This window comes from Uranotaenia lowii, chromosome 3 (assembly GCF_029784155.1).
Source record: "Uranotaenia lowii strain MFRU-FL chromosome 3, ASM2978415v1, whole genome shotgun sequence".
Classification (NCBI taxonomy): domain Eukaryota; kingdom Metazoa; phylum Arthropoda; class Insecta; order Diptera; family Culicidae; genus Uranotaenia; species Uranotaenia lowii.
Genome location: NC_073693.1, coordinates 52,023,186 through 52,038,273, shown reverse-complemented (window position 1 = coordinate 52,038,273; position 15,088 = coordinate 52,023,186). Strand labels below are relative to the sequence as shown.

Here is a 15,088-nt window from a genome sequence, read left to right as displayed (position 1 = left end):
GGTCAAATGAAAGGGTTTGACTTGTAGTTGACGAAAAATAGTGTCGTGACTTCGCTAGTACAAGCTACTAGGATTAGTACCGCGAGAAATTAGTTAAGCTCCGATTTCAACCTGCGACCCCTCTAGTGAAAGGGTTTGACTTGTAGATGACGAAAAATAGTGTCGCGACTTCGCTAGTACAAGCTACTAGTGTTAGTACCACGAGAAATTAGTCTAGCTCCGATTTCAACTTTCGATCGGTCAAATGAAAGGGTTTGACTTGTAGGTGATGAAAAATAGTGTCGCGAGTTCGCTAGTACAAGCTACTAGTGTTATTACCGGTAGAAAGAAGTTTCATTTCCGATTTCAATCTGCGATCAATTAAGTTAAAGTGTTTGAAGCAAACAGAACTCAAGGTTAGTTGTGAGATACGTCTCGCTGGTCGAGTGGTTAGCGTGGTAAGACGGTAATCGCTGGTCCACTGATGGCATGGGTTCGATTCCCATCTCGGTATTGGAGTTAAATGTTAATCTTTAATTTTCAACGTAATTAATTCAGTCTACAAAGCCTAAATCGGCATAGACAACGTATGTCTTTTAAACAGAGATACCGTCTGGTGCATCTGGTGCATCATGTAACAGTTTTCAACTTCAATGGCCTTTAAAAACATTATTTCCGCAGATAATCATACCGTTTGTACAAAAAAGTTTTAAAGTTGATTGCACATAAAATTGAGGTAGTCAGAAAAAATATTGGTTCCACCAGTTGTGATGTATTTGTAATGTCGTAATGCATGAAGCACCAATTGCAGTAGTTTTTGGCTTTGTTCGAATTAAATTTTATATTTTTTGAACCATAAATGTTTTTATGGAAAAAGGCATGAGGGTTCAACAAACATTTAGGGGTGAAAAATGCTGTACCAAATTCTACTAGCTGAAATCATAAAAATTCATGATTGGATGGATAAAAATTTTGAAGTTATATTTTCATTAACCACAAATTTTTCAAAGAATGCGATGTTTGATAAAAATTTTCGATAATTTGTAGCATCTTGTTCAAGTTTTCAAGCAATCAAAAAACGCACGGGCTCACAGCTCTCAGAGCTCTCTAGAATGACGATTTTACTCAATTTTCAGCTGGGTGCTGCAGCTTCTGCTTGCGTTTTTTGATTTATTTTGCCAGTTATTAAAACAAAACGTGATACCAAATATAAAAAATACACTTTAAAAACTATTCAATTCCCCGGATTCTCAAGATTACCCCCTGTAACCAACATCACCAAGAAGTCAATCCCTTTCACTTGACGGGTCGAAAGTTGAAATCGGAGCTTAACTAATTTCTCGCGGTACTAACACTAGTAGCTTGTACTAGCGAAATCGCAACTCTATTTTTCATCATCTACAAGTCAAACCCTTTCACTAGAGGGGTCGCAAGTCTAAATCGGAGCTTAACTAATTTCTCGCGGTACTAATCCTAGTAGCTTGTACTAGCGAACTCGCGACACTATTTTTCGTTACCTACAAGTCAAACCCTTTCACTTGACCGGTCGAAAGTTGAAATCGGAGCTAAACTAATATTTCGCGGTACTAACACTAGTAGTTTGCACTAGCGATTTCGTGACAGTGTTTTTCGTCACCTACAAGTCAAACCCTTTAACTAGAGGGGTCGCTAGTCTTAATCGGAGCTTAACTAATTTCTCGCGGTACTAACGGTAGTAGCTTGTACTAACGAAGTCGCGACACTATTTTTCGTCATCTACAAGTCAAACCCTTTCACTTGACTGGTCGAAAGTTGAAATTGAAGCTAAACTAATTTTTCGCGGTACTAACACTAGTAGCTTGGACTAGCAATTTCGCGACACTGTTTTTCGTCACCTACAAGTCAAACCCTTTCACAAGAGGGGTCGCAAGTTGTAATCGAAGCTTATATAATTTTTCGCGGTAATAACACTAGTAGCTTGTCTCAGGTCTAAAGTCTCATGTCTCAGGTCTAATCTTTCATGGCTCTTGTCTCATACCTCAGGTCTCATGTCTTATGTCTCATGTCTCATGTCTCAGGTCTCAGGTCTCATATCTCATGTCTCATGCCTCTTGTCTCATGTCTCAGGTCTCAGGTCTCAGGTGTCATGTCTTAAGTCTCAAGTCTCATGTCTCATGTCTCATGTCTCAGGTCTAATCTTTCATGGCTCTTGTCTCATACCTCAGGTCTCATGTCTTATGTCTCATGTCTCATGTCTCAGGTCTCAGGTCTCATATCTCATGTCTTATGCCTCTTGTCTCATGTCTCAGGTCTCAGGTCTCAGGTGTCATGTCTTAAGTCTCAAGTCTCATGTCTCAGGTCTCATGTCCCTTGTCTCAGGTATCAGGTCTCGTGTTTTATGTCTTAGGTTTCTAGTCTCAGGTCTCAGGTCTATGTCCCATGTCTTTGGTCTCATTCTTCAAGTCTCAGGTTTCATGTCTCAGATCTCAGGTCCCTGGACTTAGGTCTCAGGTGTCATGTCTAAAGTCTCAGGTCTCATGTCTCTAGTCTACGTTTTCAAGTCCAGGTCTTATGTCTCAAGTCTCAGGTCTCAGGTCTTAAGTGTCAGAACTTCAAAGCTGCAGAATTCGAATGGTCTTTTTTTACACGGTTTTCGGGAATTAACACGGTTTTTTTTTACACGGTTTTCGGGAATTAACACGGTTTTTTTTACACGGTTTTTTTTTTACGCGGTACGTATATCAGTGTAAAAAAAAACCTTACTGTATTTATTTTTTAAAACGTATAAGGATCATGTGACATAACGTGGATTGGTAAATATCTTGATTGAACAATATTGGCTTCGAAGTGTTTTGTAAACCTGATTCAAAATTGTGCTATGAATACTCTCTGAAATCCCTACATAAATTTTACTAAACAAATTAATATTCGTTCATAGTCCACTTGAAATAAGGAAAAAATTTATGAAAATAAATATTATTTATTTTCAAATGATCTGCCTCTTTCGGAGAAACGGCTCTTCCGAGTCTCATTTTTGTTGTGTATCGATGAGCTATTGTAATTTTAGAATTTAAATGGCACCTGTTTAAGCTAAATTTTTGCAATGTTCTGCAGTTACCAGTGCGACACAAATTTCGCTCAATTCTATGTTCCATCTATACGTTTCATGCGAAACTCGAAACTCATCCTTATGAAAAGTTTCGCTAGATGTGCAAAATTTAAGCTCAATCGAACTTGATTTAGGGGTACCTCACAGCGCTCAAAGTTTTGGTTTCAAAAAACACCAATTGGGGGACCAAAGGAAAATTAAGAATCGAAATACTAGTTTTCAAGCCAAATTCCATAAAATGTCGAAATCTGGTGTAAAAAAAAAAATTTGGTCAGACATAAAACTTATAACTTTAATAAGCTGTTATCAACTTCATAACTAAATGAAAATATAACTTCACTAAAATTAGAACTCAGGTTAAGTGTTCAACACTTCAGAAATGATTTCTTTGTTAATAATAACAGTTTGTATAAAAAATAAAAAATAATAATAAAAAATTTAAATTCAAGAAATGCGCATTTCAAAAACTTCAGACATGATAGCTTCACATTTCAACAATCACTCTGCAAAATTTAAAAAAAAATGTAGCGTGGTTTCTGAGATATTACAGTTTGTATGAGAAAATTCCAAAAAGTCCGATTTTCGTAAAATGACTGTATCTCAGGCCACACAAACTCCAGAAAGCTCAAATTTTGTGGTATAACAGTGTGATAGTTGATCTATCTAACTCAGAAAATTTGATCAAAAAATATCATCAGAGTCAAAAGTTTTGGAAGTTCAAAGTCGAAGTGGCAGTGCGCGTGCTTCCAATTTCTATACAATTATGAACGGTACTGTAACTTGAAGAAAAAAATTGTTCAAAGATAATATATACTCTTAAACTCAAATCAAATCCTTCGTTTTAACTTTAAATTTAAGTTCTAAGCCTCATGAATTACTTCTGATGTGTCTTTCTCATACTCTTTTTCAAGAGCATCCATTCAAGATTCAGATTCAAAATTCAGGATGAGAAACCTGATTCAGATTATGCGTTTAAAATTCGGAATTATTAGAATGAACACTGAATTCGAGATTTTACATCTGATTCTGAATTCTGAATCCGAATTCTCAGTTCTGAGTTCTGAATCTGAATTCTGAATCTGAATTCTGAATCTGAATTCTGAATCTGAATTCTGAATCTGAATTCTGAATCTGAATTCTGAATCTGAATTCTGAATCTGAATTCTGAATCTGAATTCTGAATCTGAATTCTGAATCTGAATTCTGAATCTGAATTCTGAATCTGAATTCTGAATCTGAATTCTGAATCTGAATTCTGAATCTGAATTCTGAATCTGAGTTCTGAATCTGAATTCTGAATCTGAATTCTGAATCTGAATTCTGAATCTGAATTCTGAATCTGAATTCTGAATCTGAATTCTGAATCTGAATTCTGAATCTGAATTCTGAATCTGAATTCTGAATCTGAATTCTGAATCTGAATTCTGAATCTGAATTCTGAATCTGAATTCTGAATCTGAATTCTGAATTCTGAATTCTGAATTCTGAATCTGAATTCTGAATCTGAATTCTGAATCTGAATTTTGAATCTGAATTCTGAATCTGAATTCTGAATCTGAATTCTGAATCTGAATTCTGAATTCTGAATCTGAATTCTGAATCGGAATTCTGAATCTGAATTCTGAATCTGAACTCTGAATCTGAACTCTGAATCTGAATTCTGAATCTGAATTCTGAATCTGAATTCTGAATCTGAATTCTGAATCTGAATTCTGAATCGGAATTCTAAAACTGAATTCTGAATCTGAATTCTGAAACTGAATTCTGAATCTGAATTCTGAATCTGAATTCTGAATCTGAATTCTGAATCTGAATTCTGAATCTGAATTCTGAATCTGAATTCTGAATCTGAATTCTGAATCTGAATTCTGAATCTGAATTCTGAATCTGAATTCTGAATCTGAATTCTGAATCTGAATTCTGAATCTGAATTCTGAATCTGAATTCTGAATCTGAATTCTGAATCTGAATTCTGAATCTGAATTCTGAATCTGAATTCTGAATCTGAATTCTGAATCTGAATTCTGAATCTGAATTCTGAATCTGAATTCTGAATCTGAATTCTGAATCTGAATTCTGAATCTGAATTCTGAATCTGAATTCTGAATTTGAATTCTGAATTTGAATTCTGAATCTGAATTCTGAATCTGATTTCTGAATCTGAATTCTGAATCTGAATTCTGAATCTGAATTCTGAATCTGAATTCTGAATCTGAATTCTGAATCTGAATTCTGAATCTGAATTCTGAATCTGAATTCTGAATCTGAATTCTGAATCTGAATTCTGAATCTGAATTCTGAATCTGAATTCTGAATCTGAATTCTGAATCTGAATTCTGAATCTGAATTCTGAATCTGAATTCTGAATCTGAATTCTGAATCTGAATTCTGAATCTGAATTCTGAATCTGAATTCTGAATCTGAATTCTGAATCTGAATTCTGAATCTGAATTCTGAATCTGAATTCTGAATCTGAATTCTGAATCTGAATTCTGAATCTGAATTCTGAATCTGAATTCTGAATCTGAATTCTGAATCTGAATTCTGAATCTGAATTCTGAATCTGAATTCTGAATCTGAATTCTGAATCTGAATTCTGAATCTGAATTCTGAATCTGAATTCTGAATCTGAATTCTGAATCTGAATTCTGAATCTGAATTCTGAATCTGAATTCTGAATCTGAATTCTGAATCTGAATCTGAATTCTGAATCTGAATTCTGAATCTGAATTCTGAATCTGAATTCTGAATCTGAATTCTGAATCTGAATTCTGAATCTGAATTCTGAATCTGAATTCTGAATCTGAATTCTGAATCTGAATTCTGAATCTGAATTCTGAATCTGAATTCTGAATCTGAATTCTGAATCTGAATTCTGAATCTGAATTCTGAATCTGAATTCTGAATCTGAATTCTGAATCTGAATTCTGAATCTGAATTCTGAATCTGAATTCTGAATCTGAATTCTGAATCTGAATTCTGAATCTGAATTCTGAATCTGAATTCTGAATCTGAATTCTGAATCTGAATTCTGAATCTGAATTCTGAATCTGAATTCTGAATCTGAATTCTGAATCTGAATTCTGAATCTGAATTCTGAATCTGAATTCTGAATCTGAATTCTGAATCTGAATTCTGAATCTGAATTCTGAATCTGAATTCTGAATCTGAATTCTGTATCTGAATTCTGAATCTGAATTCGGAATCTGAATTCTGAATCTGAATTCTGAATCTGAATTCTGAATCTGAATTCTGAATTCTGAATCTGAATTCTGAATCTGAATTCTGAATCTGAATTCTGAATCTGAATTCGGAATCTGAATTCTGAATCTGAATTCTGAATCTGAATTCTGAATCTGAATTCTGAATCTGAATTCTGAATCTGAATTCTGAATTCTGAATCTGAATTCTGAATCTAAATTCTGAATCTGAATTCTGAATCTGAATTCTGAATCTGAATTCTGAATCTGAATTCTGAATCTGAATTCTGAATCTGAATTCTGAATTCTGAATTCTGAATCTGAATTCTGAATTCTGAATTCTGAATTCTGAATTCTGAATTCTGAATCTGAATTCTGAATCTGAATCTGAATTCTGATTTTCAATTCTGAATCTGAATTGTGAATCTGAATTCTTAATCTGAATTCTTAATCTGAATTTTGAATCTGAATTCTGATTTTGAATTCTGATTGAGAATTCCGAATCTTAATTTTGATTCTGAATTTCTTAGCCATATTCCGAAATCTGATTCTGAAATCTGGTTTGATATCTCAAACTCGATGCAGAATGTGAGTTCTGAATCTTTTTTTTCTGGATCTGAACTTAATTTCTGATTTTAAGTTGAGGATTATTTTTTAATTGATTCGATCTACGATAATCCGGAAGTGAATTCACCTGTTGTCGTTGTATCCGTCACAGTTGTTGCTGGAGTAGTTGTTGATGTTGATAGGGTTGTTGTCGTTGCTGGAGTCGTCGTTGTTGTTGTTGTTACAGTAGTTGTTGTTGCTGGAGTCGTTGTAGTCGTTGAAGTAGTTGTTGTAGTTGTTCTTCTTCCTGGCGGTATAAAATGATCTACTTCTGATTTTTTCGGCGGAGGTTGATATGTGAACACATTATGCACTCCCGGGCCATATCGGGCATATCCGATTGATGATTTCCTAAATCGATCCACAACACGGCACTGCACTGCCGCCAGGCACACTAATAGTAACAAACAGGTTGCATATTTTGGATTCATTTTGAACCGGAAGCCCCCCAAATCACTTATCACAAAAATTTAGTTATCACTATAGGAATCACTTATCCAATAATCAGTATCCTCTTTGCGGGGGGACAAAAATCACTGCTCAACCCCGAGTATTGAGTTGATTCTGCTCGATCAACTACCCCCCATAGATCTTTTGTATCGGGATCTACCGATCAGATTCTAAGTCCTTTTGGTTCATGAAATAATCCAACTGATTGGAGATTCGCGACCCGGACTTTTCCGCTGGATGGAACGCACCTTCCCGCGCGACGATTCGCTTCGGAATAACAGGAAGGATCCTCGAATCGATAGTTTTAGGGTATCTCGGAGTACATTCACTTACTTTCACGTCCCGAACCCCAAAAAAAAATGTGTTCTACATTTTGCAGTTGTTAAGGTAGTCCCAAATTTTGGGAGCCCAAATGGAACCCTGTTTGTTGGGCAGGAACTTTCTTTTACATTCACAAGAATTTCGTTCCTATCACTTCGCGTCGGGGTTCGAAGCAGTTTTTTTTTATTGCGCCACGCGCCTGGAGACCTGAAGGCTGTCGATCGCCCAGCGCAAGACTCCTGGACCCGCGGCACCTGATCCACTACCGGAGGATTTCGTAGAATAAGACGAATCGCGACAAAAAAAACCGTATTCGCATCTCCGGATTGAAGGTACATTCTCTTTTCTCCAGTTAGTTGCAAATGCAGCGCACATTTTGGGGATAGTAGGTAATTAAGTTCGCTGACCCAAATAGACGGGGGGACTGGGACTGCAGTTTATGCGATAGCTTCAAGAAGACCGATTTTCGATTTTCAACCAAAGCCAGTTGCGTAAATCAACGTTTGATATCTCAATTTACGTACTGTAATCTGAGAATTCCTTAGAAGTGAGTTGAAGATCCTTACTAAACCTATGAAAGGGTGAATTCCTCGGAATAGTTAATTTGTAACTAACTGAACCAGTGCGCTTTGCTACCCCATTCAAAAAAAAACTAAATTTGTTAAAATTGTTTTGCTTGGTAAAACATTATTTTCAATTGAATAACATTTCAACATAATTCGTAAGCCTTATACTTTCATTATTTTCAATGAATGCTGAGTTCTAACTTGAAGGTTGAAGAAGCCATCTTTTACGCCAAAATAGGAGGAATCTTCAATACAATCAATAATTGCTCGGACGGGATGAAATCCCAAATTAATGAATAATTGCATAAAATTAAAAAAAAAATCAACCCTTTTTGAAAATGGGAGGATTATTTCAATACAGGGAATTTTCGAGTAGGTCAAAATGTGAGCATAACTTTATGAAAAAACAATTGTTGTTGTTGATAATATGTATTTATCGAATTCTAGCTTTAGAAGGTGTACGGAAGCACACCGCCCTACACCTTCTAAAAATCAATGAAATGTGTGGGAAAATTTGATTTTGTGAAATGATTTTTTTTTATAACTATTCTGAAATTTGCTTTTCAATCATTGTTTCAAATCTGAAACTAAGAACTGGTTGTTGTTGTTTTGTTTTGGACTTAAAGTTGGCCTGAGGGACGGGACCTCAAATCGCCAGTGCAAAAAACTGGGTTTTATTTGCCATCTTTCCCTCCAAATGTGGGGTTGGTCCACGAACTGGCATAGTTACGGCATAGGCATAGGTTTACGGATTGTATTCCAAGGAACGGAACCACCGCAACCTTCCAGTTTGCTACTCTGAGTCCATGGGTACAATGGGTATACTCATGATATACTCCGTGTATACCTCCTACTCCCTGAACTCCACCTGGGACCGCAGACCTAGTTCCCACCTCGAACTGTTTAACACACTATATTTCAATAGTGGGAGGTCTATTCGCGCTAGTACGCTTAAAGGAAATACTCATAGACGAGACCACTTTCAGCAAAACCTCGCATAGTTACGACTCAAAGTATGAACTCTCCTCTAACGACTTGAGAACCAATATCTCCTCGCAATGACTCGTAATTCCCACATAAACCTCTCCTCTTCGCGACTCGAGCCTGATCTCTCCTCTTACGACTCGAAATCCGACCCCTCCGATCTGGCTTCTCCTCGTAATGACTTGAGGTAACAACTTGTACCCCTTCTCTGTTGATTAAAGGCATTATCTCTCCTCTTCTCGAGTCGAGCCGCGATCTCTTGTTGACCACACAAACTTCTCCTTCTGGAGACTCGAGGCCAGACCTCTCCTCTAACGGCTCGAAGCCCGACCTCTTATCTCCAGGATTTGAGGCTTGTCACCTTTATGCTTTATGTCACCTTTTTACTCGAATGGCTCACCCGGCGTCGAGAGCCGCTCTACCCGCAGGTATTTCCCGATCGTCGGATAATCCTTTCCCAACGATTTCCACAGCGAAGAAGGTCAAGTCTTATGCCCGCAACTTCGGTTGTTGTTAACCCCAATACTCGGATACTCCCCCAAGGTACCCTCGACATACGCTACGCAGAAGATGTGGCCTTATCTTTATAGCTTCAAACCGTGGGGTCGGACGTACTCTACTCGAAAGGCCCGCGTCGATGAGGTCCGTCTACTCCGACCGTTGTCCGGTCACAGCGGTGACATTCTTTGAATCGCAGTCGTCGCTTTCATATCGACGACCATCTTTCGGTTCCGCTCAAAAAGAACCTTGGCTAGGCTGCAACCTTCCAGCGGTCCGACGACCTTTCATCTGGGTGACGACTCGACGATCTTCAAGTGGCTCTTGCTGTCGACCTTCCATGAGTCTCGGCAACTTTGCCGCCGACCGTGGCCTAGAGGATAGCGATTAAGTCTTCTAAGCCAGAGGTCATGAAATCGAGTCTCGGTCACGACATACATAGTACTCTTTCTGTAGGCTGGTGGTGTAAGCATTAGTAAGGCGCTAGCCAGCTTAGTCTTAAGTAGAATTTAGATCTCTTCAAAGAAACATGAAGTTTCATTGAGATCCTATCCCAAGTAACACAGATCAAGCTAACTAGCATTTCTATGTTTTATTATGGCTTTTTTGTGCAGCTCGTTTTATGATGGTTTTATTATGGTCATGCAAAATGCTTATATTCCTGAATCGACCATCTGTTTTCAGATAGTTTCGAAAACGCTCATAAATCTTCCATTAAACATACTGTTTTGGTTATTTAGAAAGAGTTAGGAATGCTATGTTTAAACTATAATAAAACACAAACTTAGAAGTTAGCTCCAAGCTTTCTGTTGCATGTTCTATAATAGCAATCAGTGCCTGATTATTAAACCGCCATAAAACTTAGTGACAGTTCTCGATCAAGATGTCAAAACAGGACACGCTCAGATTAGATAGCACATATTTGAATTGGAATTCCCATTTTTACACATTTTTGATAAGTTCTGTTTGTTGATTTTGAGTTAAAATAATAAAAAATTATAAAAATCTATGAAAACTTCGAATTACCGAAAGTGGAAAGAATAACTCTACAATATGAGTATTGATTGAAAGGGTTCAAATTGGAGGAACAAAATTTGTAGCTTGACGCCATCATTAATACAAGATGGCGGCTTCCGCTTTTATTTTCAAAGTTGTAAATAACTGAAAATATCATGAAACCTTATTAATATTGTTATTAGGTGAAAGTAATAAACAAGTAGAAGTCGAATTTCGTTGTCCGTCGCCATCTTAAATTCCAAGATGGCGGCTACCACTCAACTTGAAAATACTGTAAATGACTGAAAATCGCCTCAAACCCTTACAATATGGGTATTAGCTGAAAGAGATGAACCAGTAAAAGTCGAAGTTTGATATTTGATGCCATCCAAATTCAAGATGGCGGTTTCCGATGAACTTTAAAATGTTGTATATGACTTATAATCGTATGAAACCCCAACAATATTGGTATTGGGTAAAAGGGCTGAACGAGTAGTAGTCAATTTTCTCTTTTCGTTTTACTTTGAAATGCTGTAAGTGACCCAAAATCGCACAAAGCAACCACAATACAGACCCCGATCGTTTTTGGCAAGATTCGATTTTGGAAACATCAGATTTTGGCACATGTCCTTAAATCAAACAAATAATAGAAACAACATAACCTTATAGTTTTCGCTTTAATAGTACCAATACAATTTAGACATATTAGCATGATAGACATAATACAATGACATAAATAGCAACCATGGCCAAAAACAAAAACTATCGACAAAACACGAAAAGTGCTAAATGCACCAAGAACGTGATGAAAAATGTAGTACTAGGTAAAAACAAAGTTGGGAAAAAATCGCTCGGTTTTGACAACACAAAATGTTCGAGCGGGTTGCCAAAAACAATCAGGGTCTGGTTCTTCTAGTTTATCCCTTTCAACGAATACCAATATTGTAATGCTTTCGTGCGGATTTTAGTCATTTGCAAAATTTTAAAGCTCAGTGGAAGCCACCATCTTGGATTTCCAGATGTCGTTTGATAGAAAACTTCGACTTCTACTCGTTTGGCCCTTCCCGATCAGGAGAGCATATCAAAATAATAACTCAAACATATCTCACCAAGATATTGACATCTGATTCAGTTATAATTAAGTACTCCAAATTTTCGATTTTAAGTTTCTCCAATCTGAATTATATCTTATTCTGATTGACAAACTTGAATGGGGTTGAGCTCATATTCAATGATCAAATTTTTTTTTCGGATTGTCCTAAAATAAAATGATTATATCTTATTTTGATATACGTACAACTTTTTCTGAAACACGGACATCGAAGTCAACGGCTCAAACCTTACATTAACGAGTTTCGCTCCACAGATTCATAAAATTGAATCAAACTTTTGGGAAACCAAAAATGGGGCATGGTTTTATCAAATAATGTGGTTTATTGATCTTCCACTAGAAAATTTTCTCGAAGCACTCATATCTTGATAAGTTATAATTTTGATATAATTTGTTCCGTCCAATATCAAACTATGCTATCTGAACGAGATATAATCTTGATAGGAGCATATCAAAAACTGATATAATTTAGCTATGATCGTATAGATTTTTTGATATAATTTGAGATATTTTAACATCCTACAAGTACTGAATTATAACTCATTCAGATAGAAAAAAATAGGTATCAAAATATCTCATTTTGATATAATTTTGTTTTTCCCTTATGATCGGGTTTCACACAATGCCTATATTGTGGAAGTTTCATACGATTTTCAGTGTTTGACAGCATTTTAAAGTTCAGTGAAAGCCGCCATCTTGGATTTCGAGAGGCACCTGATAGAGAAATTCGACTTCTTCTAGGTTAGCCCTTTTAGCCAATACCCATATTGTGGGGGTTTCATGCGATTTTTAGTTATTTACAGCATTTTAAGGTTCAGCGAAAGTCGCCATCTTGGATTTCAGGATGGCGTCGAAAAGAAAAAAATCGGCTACTTCTCGTTTAGCCCTTTCAACCAATACCCATATAGTGGTTGTTTAATGCGACTTTTTGTTATTTACAGCATTAAAAGTTCAGCGGATGCCGCCATCTTGGATTTCAAGATGGCGTCTGATAGCGAAATTCGACTTCTACTCGTTTAGCCCTTTCTCTCAATACCAATATTGATGGGGTTTCATGCGATTTTAAGTCACTTACAACATTTGAAAGATCAGTGGAAGCCGCCATCTTGGATTTCAAGATGGCGTCAGACAAAGAAATTTGACTTCAACTCATGATTTATTCCACGGGTGATTAACAACCAATCCGTTTTTATTCAAAATGTCTGTCCTCATTTACTGTAATAAGGATTAACAACTCAGAAATGAGGAACTCATCCTAAGCGTGTAATTGGTTGGCTTGCGAGAGAAACGTCAAATCGAATTGACTAACGCCATGTTGGTTTCAAAATCGAAGGGCACAAAATGACGTCATGTTGATGGATTCCAGTGGTTGTATTTGGTTGAGAATGAATTGATCAACCTTCTCTCGCTCAACGCTTTACTCGGAAGCAAAGGTTGCTTTGAGGCAGCGAAAACTAAAGCCCTACAGTAAAAGTGCGGCAGACTGAATTTCTCACCGATTCGGCAGCACTGAAAAAGCTTCTGTAATCCTTCAACACTGCCAATAACGAAAACATTCGCATGACTTCTTGTTGATGTGCAACTGTGTCGCAGATTGTGAAGTTGATTTTCGTTTTGTGAATATTATTTGATTTGTTCTCCGTTGTGTCAATTGTTAAAATAAAAATTAAGTGCTTCTTTCCGTTTTGCTCCAATGAATTTTCTCAGCATTCTTGATTAATTTCAATTAAAAAATTGAAAGTCACAGTCACAAGGATTGCAATACCTGCCACGAATTGGAAATGGTAAAAATGATTATGCTCGATTGGAACGACTTTTGACAGTTCGATTGGAACTCCGCGATGACAGTCTGCCGCACTTTTATTTTAGGGCTTTAGGGAAAACGACAAAACCGATGATGCATCGCTCTCAACATGGCCCGCCTTCACGAAGCAATATACATTCGAGGCAGCGAATCCAAAAAACCAAACGAATGTCTCTCACTCATCTCCTGTTACATTCTTGAGGGAACCGAATTCAAAAGGCACAGCAAACCCGAGTCTCCTCGTTTGTGCCTGGATCGAATACCCGAGGTTTTTCTGCTGTTGCTATTATTATACAGCAACCGCACGCAGGCAGCTAGTGTTTTCGTTTCTTTTTCCTCCCCCCTCCTTGCTCCATACGTTGCGGGCCTATGTAATGCAATAAGTTCGGTTGTTGTCGTTGTTGCCTCAACCTTTGCGGCGAGGTTGAAGATGTTCTCCTCAACAACAGCTATCGGCTTGAGTCCATCAAATTCAATAACGTTAATGAGTATGTGTGCCTCGTCTTCTTCATGCATCATGTAGCAACCGAACGTTGAGAGAGTTCGTTCGGGGCAGCAAACGAATAGTGTCTCTCAGAGCAGATCCTCCTCATGGGGGGAGGTTTGAATGAATGTATTGCGGTTACTGGGAAAATTTCTAATCGCGCGACGGTAGCCTTCCGTGCGGTAGGCTAGCCGGAGCAGTAAACACAGTTAAAAAATCACTCTCACTCACTAATTTCATTGAAAAGTTAAGAAGTAAATTCTTGAATCAATCTTCAAATCATTATTTTGCAAGAGAGGACAAAACATGAAGTCATCGGAATGAAATATTATTATTCTTAGTATTCATTGAGATTGAATTAATTACGAGCGTTAAAATCCCAGACAAAACAAAAAAAAAACAATCTACATTATTGAAAACACATTTTTCCATAGCCTGAGAATTAACGAATTTGGCATGACGAAGATTTTTGATGCGATAAATGCGTCTTTGATACTTTATATGCTGGTCGAATTCAATTATGTTGTCGTTAAAATGTAACAAATCGTACATATATGAGAAGTTAAAAAAAAGGAGTTGTGTACGGTGAATAATTTATTATAGGAAATAATACCATTCGCATCGCAAAAAATTGGACTGCGCACTCATAACTGCGAAATTTGTGCGATCTGTCAAATTAGTATAAAATCTGACGGTTTTCTACACGCTAACCGCTTTTCAGTTAAACTTCATACGGATAACTCCGACTGCAAAACATAGCACGATATCCAACATTCAATGAATGATCGCTACCGTGTCGTCGAACTCTAAACTTATTTAAACAACTACAGGTTTTAAATTTTTTTGGTGAATTTGTCCGCTGATTGAACCCATCGCAAACAGGTTTTTTTAATATTCATTTTTCCGTGATTTTAACCGCTGATTGACCAAGCTCAAGACAAACACAATTTTTTGTTTAATAAATATTTGGTATACATGTTTGTTTGACAACTTTTTATTAA

General features: G+C 36.9%; 2 protein-coding genes across 2 annotated transcripts in view; one reads left to right on the top strand and one right to left on the bottom strand.

Annotated features, from left to right (window-relative positions):
• The window catches only part of LOC129755564 (serine-rich adhesin for platelets-like), a 37,287-nt gene extending 29,703 nt beyond the window's left edge, over positions 1-7,584 (bottom strand). Inside the window, exon 1 of the mRNA XM_055752118.1 lies at positions 6,962-7,584. Coding sequence (XP_055608093.1) covers positions 6,962-7,304 — 343 coding nt within the window. The 5' untranslated portion in view covers positions 7,305-7,584. The remainder of the gene's footprint in view (positions 1-6,961) is intronic.
• The window catches only part of LOC129754518 (arginine kinase 1), a 139,714-nt gene that overhangs the window by 56,136 nt on the left and 68,490 nt on the right, over positions 1-15,088 (top strand). The window lies entirely within an intron of this gene.